Raw genomic sequence first — 17,004 nt, forward strand, 5'->3', positions numbered from 1 at the left:
TTGCTCTGCCAACGAGTGTCAAGCCGGTTAGAAATTAAAAATAGGACCTCCGGCCATCACTTTCGAAGTAAAACCCGTATGGACGTGTTGTGTTTGTACTGACGATTGTGTTGCAGCTTTTTTGAGCAATACAAAGTACAAGAGTGAAAATAAAGGCTATCCACTCTGGAATTTCACTTAGTAGGTTGCTACAACGTTGCATGTGGCGTTCCAGCAACGACTCTGTTAGTATGGATGTTTATGGGTGAATCTGTTGTAAATTAACAAATTATACAGCTTTATACAACAGTTTGTTTTTTCACAGCAGCCTTAGGCCTGCGAGTATGGGGCCATATGTCGGGGTGCCCAAAATACACAAAGAAAGGCCCAAAAACATATATCAGGCAACTGAAAAAATCAACTCTAACCCACAGTTGAGGCAAAATCCCTGAACTCCCTGAAATAGAATGGGAGCTCCAGTATCTGGTGTCAAGTCAGCCAGAATAACCCACCACTAAAATAGGGGAGGACTTTGTGAACTTTTGACTGTCTACTATATAATATAAGCATAGGGCATTTCAGTGGTGGCTTATTCTGACTTGACACCAGGTATTAGAAGCCCCTATTTTATATCCTTTATGAACTATTTTGCCACCACTGTAAGTTAAATTGAATGTGCTTTTTGTGTGTTTGTAACTCATCCGATATTAATTTGAAAATTTGACTTTTTTTTTTCTGTACTACCGTATTTATGTTCTGCACATTTGTTCTTTTTTCACACGCAATCCAAATTATACGCTTTTATTTTGAAGGCAAACGCTCAATTTCCGGCCTTACTCTGGCTGATTTGACGTCGCTTGACTGCTGTTGCGTTGTGTTGCGTTGTCAGAAGACAGAGGTGCCAACGGATACAGGAAGTAGGTTGGCCCTACAATGGAGCCATGTTGGAAAGGTAATAGTCAATTTTTGTACTCCAAGCTGCTGCCTCTGGGTGGCACTGTGTTCAAATCTTATATTCCTTCTAAAATAGGCATGATTGCAGTCTACCCATGGCATTGAAAATGTAGCCGAAATTGTTGTTGAATCTTGAGCCAACAAGTTATTTATTCTGATAAGAATATAAGAGAGATGGCTAAATTGCTTTAAAACTTAGAGGTTATTTACTGGAAGCTGAAATATACATTCCTGGAAATACATGTATTAGATCAGTTCATTTCCCAATGTAAACTTATGACAAATGAGACATTTTGTTGTACATAAAAGCACAAAAGACAAAGGTACAACCTATGCTCTGCACTATGTAACACAGCCTGTATTCATTCTTTGGCAAGCAACATATTGTACAAGATATTGCCTGAGGGTCACAAAAAAGTGCATAAATTCTTTTCTATTGCTTGGATCTAAACACGGGGCTTTGGTAGAGTAGGCTAATATTGAGCCAAAATGACAGACACTCTCAGAAAGATACACACGCCCTTATACACATCACACACACAGCTTGTCTGCCAAAGAACCTCTCCAGCTTGCTACAGAGTTGAGCATTTCATCTATGAGATAAAACAGAACTGAATACACCAGTGGGGTTGCCAACAGAGGCAAGGAGAGAGAGAGAGAGTGAGAGAGAAAGAGAGAGAGAGAGCGGGAGGGAATAAGGGTGATGATAAAACTCCACTGTGAGCCCTCCTGTAAGCTCAGTCAGAGAGCAAAGGAGCAGCCGAGACCAGAGGGAGAGTGAGTGCAACGGAGCAGGCAAAACAGGGACCTACCACACACTCAAAACTGGGCTCTCTGACATGAAACTTGCACATGGCCTTGGACTTGATGACTTATAGGGACAGTCAATAGAGAGCACCTTGAGTTGTTTTGGCCAGAGGCAGAAAAGCACACTGCTACCAACAAAAAGTTTCGCGGTTTTATGTTTTGTGATAGCAGTGAGCAACCAGCTCACACTTCAAGGAGAAAAGAAGAAGGCTGGGCAAAGACCAAAACTGGACCTTATCCAACTTCTCTGGGACTTTGTTCACTCTGTACCCCTGTGGGCACATGGTGTGCGCACGGACAGATTGATTTGACTGCTGAACTGCATCTTTTGAGGGAAGCCCAACTTTTGTGGATCTTGCCATTTTTCCAGCTACCACACAACTTTGTCGGGGGGATCCATTGCTCAGCAGGAGAGAGGGGGAAAAGAGAATATTGCCATCCATCTCTATCCCAAGGCTCCCCCGTACCCCAACCTCAGCTTTGGACGCCCCTCCTCTCTGCCTCTTCCTTTGCCCCCTGTGCCCCCCCACCCCTCACCCCCCAACAGAGCAGAAAGCGTGAAAAATCTCACTAATGGGTTTATTTGCTGTCAGATCTGCGCCGATCTGTCATTCCCTGGGACCATTCTGCTTGACACATTTCATAGTTGAGTAAGCCCCTTGGCTTTCTGGCTAGAGTTAACGGTGCCCCTGCAACGTTGTGCTGGCTGAGAGCTCATCAAGAGGAGAGCAGCGGCGGCAGCAGTCAGTCTGACAGTCTCTCGGACAGGGAGTCCCTGAAGCCGCATTCCTCCAGTCTCCTTCTCCCTGGTTGGGTCTTCGTGTTTGTGAGCCTGCATCCAGCACAAGCTGCATCCCCAGCCCCTGTCTAACCACGAGGCAGATCCTCCCCTAGAAGATTCTGGTTGTTTCTGCAGGGATCCTGGTGCTGACTGAAAGAGTGTGAAGATGTGGTGTGGGGCTGGGCCTCTGGCAGTGGTGGCTGCAGTTTTTTGGACTCAGTGTGTCCTTCTGGAAGGGGTGGATGCCAAGAAGGAAAGGAAGAGGCCAAAGGAGGCCACCCCACAACACACAGAGGCGTACAATGCCACTCTCTCCAACAGCGAAGAGGTCGGTGGCAGCATCAAGGTAGTAAGTGAAACTCTCTAAATGTTTGACTTTAAAATCACTATTCTTCAGATATGTGTATGATATTTCAGGCTGTAGATTTTATATGGAAAAATCAATTATTTATGAGCTACTTTCTTGTGGTAATACTACCTTTCATAAAGAGAATAATGCAGATAAAACTATAAAGATAAAGCTGAGATTCTACACAATGTAAAGATAGCAGGCAGCTGCTAGATATGTACCCATTTTTTGACATTATCAAATGGAATGCGTTTTGACTTAGGAGATGTGTAATTTCTTGTCAGCACAGGTAATACTGAGGGCAAATAAGTGTGGTAAGGGCAAAAGTTAGGAGAGGACAGGTGTGCCCTACTAGGTCAAACCTCAGACAGTGAGACGGCCAGAAATGTGTGAAACACTAAATGGATGACTTCCGGAGGAATTCCAGGAATGTGGACATCTAAAGGCTGATCAATGCATCAATTAGTGCACACAGCGGGTGTCTGCCACCGATTTTCCAGCCTATGTGAACAAATCAGGACATAGGAAAGTTTTATGAATCAGGCATGTTGAGAACTGATGTCTAGCATTGTCTAAATGTGAGGCAAAAACCCACAAATGGCTGGGAGCATCTGCCGATAGATTTTAAAGTTGATATAAGACAAGGAGTAGATAGTGCTAACTTTCAGATAAGATAAGATTAGTTAAGATACAATGAACTTTATTGATCCCTGAGAGGAAATTGGGGCATTGCAGCAGGAAAAAGTTAACTATAAACAGCAATGCAATAATTGAAGATTAAAGATACAATGTTCTCATCATGATTACACAGATTCCTGTTGGCTAGAGAGAATTATCACCATGTTGACCATTGGCAACAATGATAACTGCAGAACAAGGTTGTTTTCATGAGAAACATGTTCCTCTGGCAAAATTGCATTACACTGACATTTTCAATAACAGCAGTTGACCTCTGACATTGTTATTTATTGGTTTATTGCTGGTGTTGCATATTTGCGGGGGTATCCAACAGGATATTTGCTTTGCTTTCGGCCCACCCATTGTGTTGGCATTCTCATATAACTCTCACTGCCCCATATACCAACCGCCCTTCAGCTCCTACCAGGCAGTCTCTGGAATCCTACTGGTAACTTCCACTGCGTTTTTTTCTGAAACCAAGCAGTGAGGTCCTCTCTGTATCTTTAAGAACACATTGTAGCTGGTTGTGGCCTGGTGATGTTTATTTGACTTGGTTTGCCCTGTAAAAGCAGAGGCTATGAAGGATGACCTTGTGTCAACCCTCAAGCCTGCTGAAGATTGCACCCCATTGGGATTTCACTTCTCTCTCCCGTTCCACAGGGAGTGGGGTGTCTTGCCGTCTTCACAAGCCTCACACTATTTCCCCTGAGGTCCCTCACAGGCCCGCTGCCATGATGTAATTCCTGGGAAAGTTAGGTGGGCAGATATTTAAAGACCTATGGCTATGTTGTTCCCAGCCCATTGATTCTGTCATTCACAGGCCTAGTCTGACTCCGCTGTGTCTGGGACATCCGATAGGGGCGGTGCGGCCCCGAAAACTGGGGCAGCATGCCGTGTAAGCCCCTCACAAAGCCCCATAGAAAGGGTCCTGAAAGAGAACACCTCAGTGAGGATTAGCCCCCTGTGCCCCCCTCACTAACATTCTTTTCATCTCATCTCCCACAATCAGAGGGTAATGACATAATCACTCCTAAGACGCAGTGTTATGCCAGATAGTGTCTATGCCAAACATTGTCACCTCTGATGAGAACCTGAGCTTTAAGCTTAACATCTAAGGTGGGGAAGCGCTCGTGTTCAAGGTTGGAAAATGCACAGCGCTTGTCGGTGCCACTCCATCCAGGGTTCTGTTAATGAAAAAGTGTACCACACACCATGCAAGTGGCAAATTTGCTTTTCTTGGGTAGTTTGTAAATTTATCCCATTACACGTCTGTAGCTTTTATGTCCTGGAGAAAACAACACGTCCATTGGAGCTGCCTTGGCAGGATATTTGTATTCTTAAACAAGCCAAAAGTTTATACTCCACATTTACATTTTTTTTCCTTGTGCCCAGTGGAAACAGTGGAAACTGTTCTTATGATGGCATTCATTTTCTATCTGACCAATCCCGTGTGTGGGCTGTTGGCAGGATGCAGTAGTAGACTGCATTCCATGAGAGATTTTCCATTTGAAATTGATCACAATAGTGAGGTGTGGAGTTGTGCTGTGAGTGGAATTTTTATGAGATGATAACTGAACTGAATTCAAACAACTGTGAACTTTGTGTAGCATGGCATAGTGCATTGAGCAACTTATCCTGTTGGAGCAATATGTTAAAGGTAATAACGTGAGTGGATTGTTAAACTGCCACAAAAATAAATCTTGCATTTCTCTGCGATGATAAACACTGCAGAGGTGCTATATGTAAGCCTTATTACTCTCCACTCCAAAGATGAGAGGAATCTGTCATTGTTGAGAGCAGTGAGGGATCTGTGTTCGCTGTAATTGAGGGAGTCAAGTCAAACATCACTCCTGGCGTGTTGAGTAATGGCTGGGTTTAGCCCTAGGGGAGGGTTTGTGTTTCCCCTCTCTCATCCCCAGTGATGATTAATGCAGCAGTGTGTGGGACCTTTTGGATCACCCTACACACTTGAGACAAGACCAAGTCCCTCAGGAAACAGGGCCACTGTGGGAGCACACACCTCTCGTACACTACTGATGGCGTGACCCACCTATAGTCTGTATAATTTGCCCGCCTCGCATGATATTGAACTCTCCTTTCATGATGTCAGGGGTTTTAAAGGGTCCTGCTTATTTAACGTGGTGCAATTGCTTAATGAACTCGTCTGACAGAGAGTGAAAAAACAAATAATAATAAACAGTCCTTTGTCATTACATCTGAAATCTGCAAGTAAAATAAACTGTCTGGACAATATTCCCTTTGCAGCCCCCTTTAAGCGCCAGAAGTTCTGTTTTCACACAACAGACATAGAGGGCCTGTTTTATTTGGATTTTGTTTCATTTCTAATAGCTTCAGATTGATGCCAGATTTATAGAAATCCCTTAATCTTGCCTGATTCTTATCATGTGCTGGTCATGTTGCTTTGATTCACATTGGAGTCTTGAAACCATAATTTCACCGTTATGGCCATTCTGAGCTTTACAGTACATGGATCAAGTGTGGATTCTAGCAAAGACAGCTAGTGCTGATTAGTCAAAATAAGATGGTCTGTTTATTTTGTTTTATTGCACTGGACGATGCTAGTTCCAGACTCTTTATGTGATGCATATCAGTGTGCAATGAGATTTCTCTCAAAAAATCACAAGAAAACAGTGCTGAAGTAGTTGAGGTTACAATTTCTTATGCAGCAGTCAGATCACTGATAAATGCCATCATTGTTTGGCTTTTACTACTTATCCTTTTAGAATTTACATGATGCATTTTACCTTTTGGGTAAAGGATAGATGAAACCACTGTTTTGCACTTTCTGTAATTACCCTGTAACCCTGTTAGTATTACCTTTCAAATTTCTTATTTGAAATTTAAGTATTTGTAATATAACCTCCCAGGATGGAGGAACAAAGTACTTACATAATAAAGTACTCCAAGAGAAGTAAAATGAACCATCTATGTACTTATGTGGCATAGAAGAGAACCACAAATGAATCACATAAAATGCAAAGGAGCCCAGAGTAAAACCATGGGGTGTACCTGTACCTGATATGGAACTGGATCCAGAGTGCTTTTCAACAGCTCATTTTACCTACCACAGGGAAAATGAGCACCCACTCCAATTTCAAAGCTATAATTTGTACACAAAACAGATGTGACACAGCAATCAAAGTTTCTTTCAGCTTATTGACTTCTTTTTTTTATATATCAAAAGGAAGCCAAGATTGTCTCTGGTGATTTCTTAAGCATAAACATAAATTTAATCACTTTCTCTCACATATGCACATAATGAATGCATACACACATTTGCCTGTTAAGCCTGTTTAGACAACAATGAAGTTATCAGAAACAAAACAAAGCATCAGTCTTCGGCATACTTTAAGCCGCATACTCAAATATATCATTTTTTAATAACTGTATTTCATATCGGAACACAACAATTCCAATTGATGTTCCTCTGAAAATGGCTTCAACAACTGTCAGCATTTGTTGAACTAATAGCAGCGTACTCATAGTGTGATAGAGTAATTATGTTTTGCACATGGTGCTTGCCAATTGAGTAATAACACAGTGAGAAGAAAACAGAGTCAACATTGCATGCCTAACTGTATTTAGCTCTTCGGCGATAAATCCTCAAGGCAGTCTGTGTCTGTGAAGTGCAGCGGTGGGGAACACGGGGGTGGATGCATGACGACTGGGATGCACGCAGGTTACCAGGATCCCCTCATCTTACATGGCCTGGGGATCCCTGCCTCCCAGGATGGGATAGGCCCAGTGTTAGCCCCATCCGCCCATGCATGGATGACTGCACAGGGAGTAGTACAGGGATATAAAAACAAGGGATTATGGAAGGCTCTCCATCATCCTGTCCAACCTTAAACCTGCCTGTGAGCACAGTGATATTCTGTATCACCAACTAAAGTTTCACGTTGCGCTATGTTGTACATTGCATGGACAGTTTGTATGGATAGACAGAACAACCAGATAACACGGTTATGAAAATAAGACGGCTCCACTCCTACATCTGGAAAATTCAGGAGCTGCCCTGCAACGGAGTAGAGTTTCAGTATCAGTTGCAGCCCCAGAGACAAGTTTTAACAGTTGTGTTTGTGTTTTTGGTGGCATGCTGCCTCAGGGAAATATTTCCCCATTTTATTGCCTCAAATAAATTCAACCTAATTTTCCCAAACTACATAACAAACATACTTAAAGCAATGCATGTAAAAGGTTTATTCATCCAGACCCAAGCCGCTCTTTTCCGGGTAATGTGATCTCTTGAGCTTTTGCTTCTGGGACTGATCAACACTGATTCACTAATTGATTCAAATGTTATGCAACACTCAAGAACTGTATACTACAACATAATTATACAAGAAAAACTTTAATCTCGTGCCATGGTTAGGAGGCAAGTTTCATCCCATTCTTAAGATTTCAACCTTGATAGTATGCCTTGATAGAGTGCCATGATTTAGAGCTCCATTAATGAGGAAAAACACTGTCATGAGGACTTAAAATTTAGAGTACCTTCAGACACATTCTCCTCGTCGGTGCTGGAATGGCGTGCGCTCACACCTGCTGACAGACAAGGCCGTTTTGAGGCACTCACACATCACCAGCGATCAAAGCCAGAGACCTGGTGTTCTTCATCAACTCTCAGACTGATACCTGGACCCGCTCCCTCCCCACTTTGTTCATGAGCTGTACGTGCTGATACAGAGCTATGCGAGGGAATCCATAGTTTACTTTGCGCCACAGTCAATAGCAGCGAGTGAGAGATTGAACTCTACTGACAGGTTTTCCCGTGTCGTCAGGCAATATGGTTTTTATGTCTGCATGTGTGGACTCCAACGCGGGCCTTTGATGTTCTCTGTAGAGGTAGAGACTCACCTGGATACAATGAATCACAATTTCTTGGCAAGTTGTGTGAGCCACCAGCTATCACTATAGTGCATGTTATGCTCTGGTAGCACAAATGCCTAAAATGAGCGCTGTAGAACAAAACCTGCATAATAGAGAGACTTCAGCATTCTTTAAGCTGATGATTAAATTATTTATATAGTGATTTGCTGTTATTTTGTAGCCTAGAAATGAAGGTAATAATTACCTTGGTCATAGCCTTACTTCCTAGAGCACAGAAAATCCTTGAGGGCATGGTTTTAATGGTTTAATTACAATGGCGTGTGTTAAAGAGGATAACAAGCCCAGAGTATGGCTGATTTCCTGGCAATGATATGCTGTCTTTTTTTATTATTATGTAGGGAATAGCTAAGATGTATAATTATAAGTCACATGTGTGGGCCAACTTGTGCTGCTTAATATCTTTGAAAAAGCAGACAATGATCTATGACATAAACACAAGACGAAATGCGAAGCTCTGACTTTCCTGGGATTAGTGGCCGCAGCACTGAAGCCTTTGTTTCTCACTGGCTGTCAGTGTTGGGCGGGTATCGTTTGGATCATGCAGAGCTGTCTAAGAGTATTTTGTGGCGATGATTCACGCCGTTATTTGACAGACACTTTCACAATTAATCCCAGTGGAAATATACTCAAATTGCCACAGGCATGGAATACTGGTGCAACCCCCCCACCTCCCCACCTCCCCAACCCCCAGTCACAAACGTGTTAATATTTGTTAAAGCTTCCAGAACAGGTATGCTAATGAATAATACTGTCAGGCAGAATTTTGCATGGCAAGGGGAAAAAGCACTTTTATCCAGTAGCCTCCCGGTTTTGTGGAAACGGTATTGAGTACTGTAAGAGTATCCTCGTCCTGACAAAATCAGTCTCGCTTTTATCTGTTTCCAAGCCTCAAAATCACAACAAAAACACAGAAAGATCCAACATGCAGCAGGCACTGCGCCTGTTAAGTTGTTTATTTTGTCTGCTGTCAGAGAGAGAAGAGAGAAAGCCAGGGAGAGAGAAAGAGAGAGAGAGAGAGAGAGACTGGGCTGCAAACCCAAACTATGAAACTTTTTTTTTTTTTTTTATTCCAGCATATTGAAAAGACAAACAAGGAGTTACTTTGTTGCGGTGGAACAAGAGGCGAGTCTTTAACAGTGAAGAAAGGGGCATGTTGGTTTTGCAGATAAGTGATCCGTGTCCTGCTGCCAAACCTAAACAAATTCCATTTCAGACAGCTCACCTCCATGGCTCGTCTTTATCTCCTCTTCTATCTCAACCACAGTCACTTGACGTTTGGGGAAGGGCGAGGGTAAGATCCGCAGTAATTGGAATTCATACAGCTTCACATTTGACCAAAATGAAAGTACGCCAGTTGGAGCGCTGTGCATATAAAGGTCTGTTCCAGAGGTCTGCTTGTAGTGTATAAGTTCAGCATTAGTTATCTCCCTAACGCATCCCACTCTCCTATACAGTAATTCATTATAGCCGAGTTATTTCAGATAAGGAGAACACGCATGCACAAGGTTAGGAAATAGACTAACAACCCTAAATCATAACACTCCTTGTTGACATTCATGGTATACACACACACACATTTGCTATCTCATTTATTAATATTTCAATCATTACATTACTCACACACTGCAGTGTTGATTTGAAAAAGAAAAAAAATGCTGGTATGTGTTTTTGGTATGGGAGAAAGTGTTGGCCATTTTGACATGTTGTTGTAGACTAATTGAGGTCTGCAATCCACAGAATCTACATCACACGCACATGGACAGACTCATTTTTCACCAGGCTGCTCATGGAAATTTTCATGTGTTGAAAAAAAAATCACTTGAGAAGGTTTGTTTATATTCGTCCAAGCCTATTGGGCAAATAAGAACTGACGTGGCACCTGAGTGAATTATCTGGAATGAAAAAATAAGCATAAAGTGAACCGTTTGGAGAGGAATGGTGACTGAACATAGTTGGTAATTTGACTTTAGAAAAAAAGCCTTATTCCTCCTCAGGGAGTTGCAGCAGACCGGGCAGGAGAGAAAGAAAGAAAGAGGTTTCCCCGTGTGACCTTCCTTGATGTCTGGCACCATTTAATAGTATCTTAGGGCAAGATTTTCCAATGATGGCTTATAAGAAGAAATTCTGACTCACTGGATTTAGTTACTTTGGTACAATACTTTGCATTATGTCCCATTGGGCAAAATGATTTCAAACTAAAATATCTGATGAACCTTCCAATTAGCACTCTTTCAAAGAGTCATTGTAATTGATTTTAGAGATAGCAGGTCTGTATGTGAAGCTTGCCATCTCTTTCAAATCATTACTGAGCATGCTGTAAATTTCCTTAATATCCTCTATTACTCCAAATTAGTTATTGGTTAATATCTATGATGCACTAAACATTTCCAGCTTGACTTTACATTGGATAATGTTTTTTCTGTGTCGTCTTTTCTGCCACAGGTTGCTGACAACCAGAGAGTGGACCCACTGGGATCATGGATGGACTTTGTCAAACGACCCGTCGGCAACTTCCCTGGAAAGTGTCGCAAACGGAAACGACCCCTGGTAAAAACAGTCTATGGACTGTGTCTTGTGCAGTTTTTTAAACGATCATACTTTTAATGGTGATCATGATGATTATTACATTAGTCTGGCCAGCAATTGACATACATAAAGACAAAATTGCATATTAATTTCCAAGCCAAGTTTGGATGCAGGTTTTTTGTGTCATGTCTTTGCTAGCCACAGACCATCCATTACAGTGCATCAACATTTTGTCCATCTCTCTTCCACTAGCCGGGCCCGCCTGGTCCCCCAGGTCCTCCTGGACCACAGGGACCTCCTGGTTCTCCTGGGGCAGAAGTGACTCAGGAAGTTCTTCTGCAGGAGTTCAAAGAAATGATAAAAGGTACCTAAACAGGCTGATTTCCAGTCCCACAACAGTCATGCTACAGTTCCTCTTGAGGTTCTTTCATTAGTGTTACAAAGATAACCTTTCAAACTCCATTTCAAACATCAGGTGATGCACATGAATATGTCCACTTTGCTAATATATGGTATTGACCTTAAGTCAGCGACAATAGACATGGTAGGGCCTACAATGTGATGACGTGGGTGTGTTTCCGTTAGAGGCTACAGAGAGGAGAGCAGCAGCACTGGACAGACAAACCAGCCCCAGCCAGCTGCCTATGGCCCTCCTCACCCTGGAGGGGATGACCTCCTACCGGCGGATAGAGGAGGCTTTCCACTGCAAGCTGAAGGGACCTGTGGTGGTCGACAAGAAGACTCTGGTGGAGCTCCAGAACTTTCAGACAGTATGTTTGTTTGAAACCACGGAAATGTTTATGAACTGGTTCAGCTTTGCTCTTAGCGCACGGCTGAAAAAGTAAAGGTTTGGCTAATCCTCTCTACATGGTTACCTGCTTTGTTTCTGACCCATTTGCTTGTCTCTCTTAACCGTGTTTGAAAGAACAAGGGTTTAGTAATCTTCGCTTAGTTTGCATGGGGAGAATTATGAGAGGATCATCCCGTCACTGGTAACTGGCACTGGCAAAGCAGTGCCACTCTGGGGCTTAGACTGGCTCTTTGGTCAAAAATATCTACTTTTTCAATTCTCCACATCACTCTCTGGGCGGCATACAAAAGGCACTCTGTCTGTGACTTGGAATAAAGTGTGGAGAGGACAGAAATAGACACTGTTTGAAACAGCATGCTGTAGTGGAAGAACTATGCCCAGTTGGGACGGGCTGACAAGGCAGGAGGAAGGCTTAAGCTTAGCCGTACGCCAGTTTAATATGCTAATACGGGTACAGCACTCTGTTATTGAAGTTTTTTACTGTGCAGGATATTTTAAATGCTTATTCAGAGAGTCAGCAGTAAAGAGGCAGACAGGAGAGGGGAGACACAAAGGAGGAAGGGGGTTTAAAATTTGAAATTGAATCAAGGTCTTCCAGCCATAGCATCCGCCCTGCTGAAGAGTCCTTGAGCAAGACCCTGAATCCCCACCAGCTCTGGGGTAGGGGTGCTGCTCTGTAGCTGAATCTGCCCTTTGACCTGCCTGTGGAGGGATTTCCCTTTAGGGATCAATACATTATCACCAAAAAAATCTAACCATGCCATTTCTGCCATTTCTCTGTACTTCCAGCCTCCAGCTAAAGGAGCCTTCCTCCGGGGGTCGGGAATGGACCAATCTACCGGGAGATTCACCGCTCCCATCACAGGGATCTACCAGTTCTCTGCCAACGTCCACATTGGTAAATAACAGTAACGGTCCTATATGGGATATGGTCTATAACAAGGCCTTAGAGTACATTCCTGACTGTACATTATGATGTGTTACTGATTAAAGGTGTGGATTATTATTATGGGACTATTTTAAATGAGAGCTACACTTAACCCCGTGTCAAGAGGTGATTGTGACTAGTTTTGTGGGGTTTTCACAGACCACAACGAGGTGAAGAGGAGCAAGAGTCAGCTCAAGGCCCGGGACAATGTTCGGGTACTGATCTGCATCGAGTCCCTGTGCCACAGATACACGTGAGTATGCCGAGGCTGTTAAACACTCTGGAGGTCAATCTCTACAGAAGTCGTCCCATGAATCCAAATCAAGCACACCCAATCTAGCATTCTTTGTCACCTTAGTAAATTAAAACCATGTGGGTCTCATCTGTTATGGCTAAAACACATGTGGTCAGAAATACCCTCACTTACCACTGATGGAAGTTAATAGAATTCATCTTGAGAACTAATTAATGCAACTAGAAGCCAGACATTCTCCATACTTTGCATTGTTGACATTCTGTCGTGACGGTTTGTTTACTTCTACCATGTGACGGAGATAGTTTATTGGTGTTTAATGCTACCTCAACTTTCACCAGAATTTATGAGCTGTTAAAGGTGTTGTCTGTTATAGTTTGAGTGGAACCAGTTTGGCATTTCCTGTATAAAAGTGGAGCAGGTCTTTAAAGGAAATGTCCTTTCACTCGGGGCTCTCGTCCCTGTCGCCTAACTAATCTTTATAGACTCACCTTTGACACCTCAGGCAGCCTGTTGTGTCCGACAGCACAGCAATGAAATACCCTTGTTTGGGATGTGGGAGGCAGATAATGAACAAGGATCTGACACGGTGGTTCTACATGGCAGATATTGCAAATCCAGTTGGAAATGGTTATGAGTTCTTTCCAATATTTCAAAATTTCTATTTACATAAAGTCAGCGAAAATTGTTGAAATGAATTGCTCCCTAAACTCTCCCCCGGACTGTGCAGAGCTCAACAGCCTCCCTCCTAGCATGGTACAATGAGAGGAACGTATAAATAATATTATTATGATGGGTTACCTAACCCAAAAGAGTGCTTGGCTTTTGCTTTTCTAGCCAAAGCTCCAGCCAGTCTCGCCCTCCCACGCATGAAAATGCAGAGAATGTGAAATGAGGCTCATTGCGATGGCAGTTAGAGTGAAGACAAACATGATTGATTTGCCATAAAAATGTAGCATTTTCCACTTAACAGGAGCCAGTACTCTCACTGTGCGGTTGCAGCCTGTAACCACAGTCTATGCAGACTTTAGGCCCAATAACACTCAATTCTTAATATAAGGCATTTTGCATGTTAATTTAACCAAGTCTCATGGAAAGCTAATTTGACATGAATTGCCGAAAACGAGTTTCATAATGTTTATTTAGCTGTTTTCTTTAAATTTGATTGCAGGTCGCTGGAGATGATTGTTGGATTGGAAAGTAACAGCAAGATATTCACTGTCAGTGTGCAAGGGCTGCTGGAGCTACAGGTAAGTATCGCATACACACACACACACACACGCACTCACACAATATTTGTACAATATTTATGCATAAATGTCGTCCATTTTTCTCCGCAGGCTGGGCAGTACACGTCCATATTTGTGGATAATGCGGCCGGAGCGTCCATCACAATACAGAACGGTTCTGATTTTATGGGCATGCTGCTCGGGGTATAGCCTCACACCCCGCCCCGTGAACAGGGCGTCAGCCAAGTCATCCGTTTGTGCTATTTTTTTCAATGGACTACTTATGAGCACTATCATACAGTAAAAATCCATGGGGGAGATTTGAAGGAGTCTAGCTTCAGAGAAAGAAAGTAAGGTTGCCACTGGACTTTACTACTTGGCAAACGGTGAAAGGACAGTGTGGAAAAACTCAAGGACTGAGTTTGTCTTTCACAATGCACTGCCACTTCCCCGGGGAACTTTGTTGCTTTGTTGCTGCTTACACCAGCAGAATAACCTGACGAATAAAACAGTGAATATGTCTGTTACATTGTCATGATTGTTGAAAATGTCATTGCAACAATCTTAACAGTACACCAAATGTCAATGTTTTGTGTTATGTCCTCTGAATAGATGTTGGAAGAGCTGGTGAACATGAAATAGTAGAAATCTGTATGTATACTGATATGTCGATGTATTTTGTCTACATGATCTATTGTGTACAACACTCTTGAAACATAGTTATTTTTCTTATGAATTCAATCTCACATTTATATACATTATGTATGGTACATAGACTCTGTGAGTACACTGGACAATGGAAATATGCTCAATAGACATAATAAGGCCCTACAAGATCTTGGAATGATGGAGTGATGTCTCATATATGTAATTACACCTTTTGTAACATAGCTATCACTGTATTATTACAGTTTGTGTCAAAAGAAATCCAGATAAGCTCTTTGACTGTAAGGGAGCTGAGAAGGATTTTTTGCTAAGATTTTTTACAGTGCCGTTTGTGTTATCATTATTATCTGTTTATTTTTGCTGTATTTTTATTACTCTTCTTGGCATATAGTTGTCTGTAATTTATGATAACTGATACTCCATTAACATTGGAAAGTCATTAAAAAAGCATTGAAATTTGATATGGTATTTATGTTTGAAATGTATCCACACATTTTGTAGCAAATGTATCAATCCCAACTTGATTTTGAATCACATGGACTCTTGAAACCACAGATTGGATTGCAAGAATAACATTATATCTTTTTACTATTTTTTATTATCGACCATGATATACTGTAATTTGAAATTAAACTATTCTAAAAAAGTTGCCATGATGTGTTCTCCACTCAATAAGTCCTGATATTGAGGTGAGGTTTTCTGTCATTGTAACATCTTGTTTCATACCATAACATAATATAATCATTGGCTCAGTGGAGGGGGACTATCAATATCTAAATTCTCTTGTGTTGCTCTTAAGATTTTCTTTTCTTCAAATACATTGTGTGCTTATGAAAGCATCTTCTGGAATGCAACAAAAGTTTGCATTTCCCTGTAGTGTCATTTGCACTGTAAATTACCCAAAATACCTCAAATACCTTTGCAAACAGTGGCAGACGGCCAAATGAATTGCTGCGGTTACCTACCAACATGTAAAATATTATTAAGACACCTTGGTGTTTGAAATGAAATATTCTGCATGTCATTTATAATCTTGTGTCCAGGGAACAACAAATCTAAGGGTTATTACCTTTTCCAGACTGCTATTCCGCAATTTTCCACTTTTGTTTATACTGAATAACTGTGTTTCACTACAATACACTGAAGCTGGGGCAAGTGGGACCTCATGGTTGCTATTTGGTGATTTTGAAATATTGATACTTGAGAAAGAGATTTTAAATAAAGGATTTGTATAAGTTTTGCTCTTAGATTAGTTTTTAGGAACACAGGCCACTTCTAGTCTCAGCTTATAAACATAGTGTACAGTACTATACACAAAGATAGACTGGGAAAAAAAAAAGAAATACAGTGTAATCTTCGATAATAGTATTACTTGGGTGGTCTGTATTATATCACAAGGCACAAATAAGAAGGTTTTAGACTTTATGGCACGAACGCTTGTCCAGCCACTTGAATGAGCTTGTTAGCATCAATGCATGAACGCCTTATTAAAGAGGCTTCTCATGGAGGCATTGCTGAGATGCCAAGTGTCACATACTGTACCCAAGGACCAACCACAAGAACTTAGCACCCACGTGCTACTGAGCTCTACCTAGCACACATTTCAGACACGAATCGGCTGCTCGCTGAAAAGTACACAGAGAAATTGAAAAACTCTCATATTACGTTTTTACTTTTAAATGAATTGCTCTACATTTTCAGGTACTAGCCTATATATATTGTTATTTCCTCTGAGCTTTATTTCCACATTGACTGTGTCCCAAGAGAGATGTTTTTCAAATGCCAAAATGAAAAGAAAGCCCTTGATGATAATTCTATCTAGCTCAGCCAGAATTCATGAGGTATATTAGGTGACTGGTCATTGCTGAAGCATATTCACTCTGCTTTTTACCAAAGCTGTCATCAGTCAACATGTGAAACACTATAGGGATGACAGAACTGTAATGTTTCACATAATATCTGTCTCCTCATTGCTCAAGAATCAAGAGAATGGCACACACTTGTGAGTTTTGATTGTCTTATGTTTTTTTTTTTTTCTCGAAACGTGTTTAATGACAGCTATGTGAGCATGCCGTAACGCATTCGCTGCCCTGCCGCGGAACACACGGAGCCTGCCAAAGTGGTTGCGAAAC

General features: G+C 41.9%; 1 protein-coding gene across 3 annotated transcripts; it reads left to right on the top strand.

The window, feature by feature from the left end:
- Window positions 1-1,610: 1,610 nt before the first annotated feature.
- On the top strand, window positions 1,611-15,473 carry c1qtnf12 (C1q and TNF related 12). 3 transcript variants are annotated; one of them, XM_071902641.2, is made up of 8 exons: window positions 1,613-2,870; window positions 10,902-11,006; window positions 11,238-11,349; window positions 11,571-11,755; window positions 12,586-12,694; window positions 12,884-12,977; window positions 14,149-14,227; window positions 14,318-15,473. In XM_071902641.2, exons 1-8 carry the CDS (start codon window positions 2,688-2,690, stop codon window positions 14,414-14,416), a joined length of 966 nt encoding a protein of 321 aa, XP_071758742.1. In that variant the 5' UTR covers window positions 1,613-2,687; the 3' UTR covers window positions 14,417-15,473. The 3 variants fall into 3 exon arrangements, with proteins under 3 accessions (XP_078144485.1, XP_071758742.1, XP_071758744.1); XM_071902643.2 differs by having other exon boundaries at window positions 1,614-2,867; XM_078288359.1 differs by having other exon boundaries at window positions 1,611-2,867; window positions 14,149-15,473.
- Window positions 15,474-17,004: the final 1,531 nt, after the last annotated feature.

The sequence above is a fragment of the Centroberyx gerrardi genome, chromosome 14, assembly GCF_048128805.1.
Source record: "Centroberyx gerrardi isolate f3 chromosome 14, fCenGer3.hap1.cur.20231027, whole genome shotgun sequence".
Taxonomy (NCBI): Eukaryota; Metazoa; Chordata; class Actinopteri; order Beryciformes; family Berycidae; genus Centroberyx; species Centroberyx gerrardi.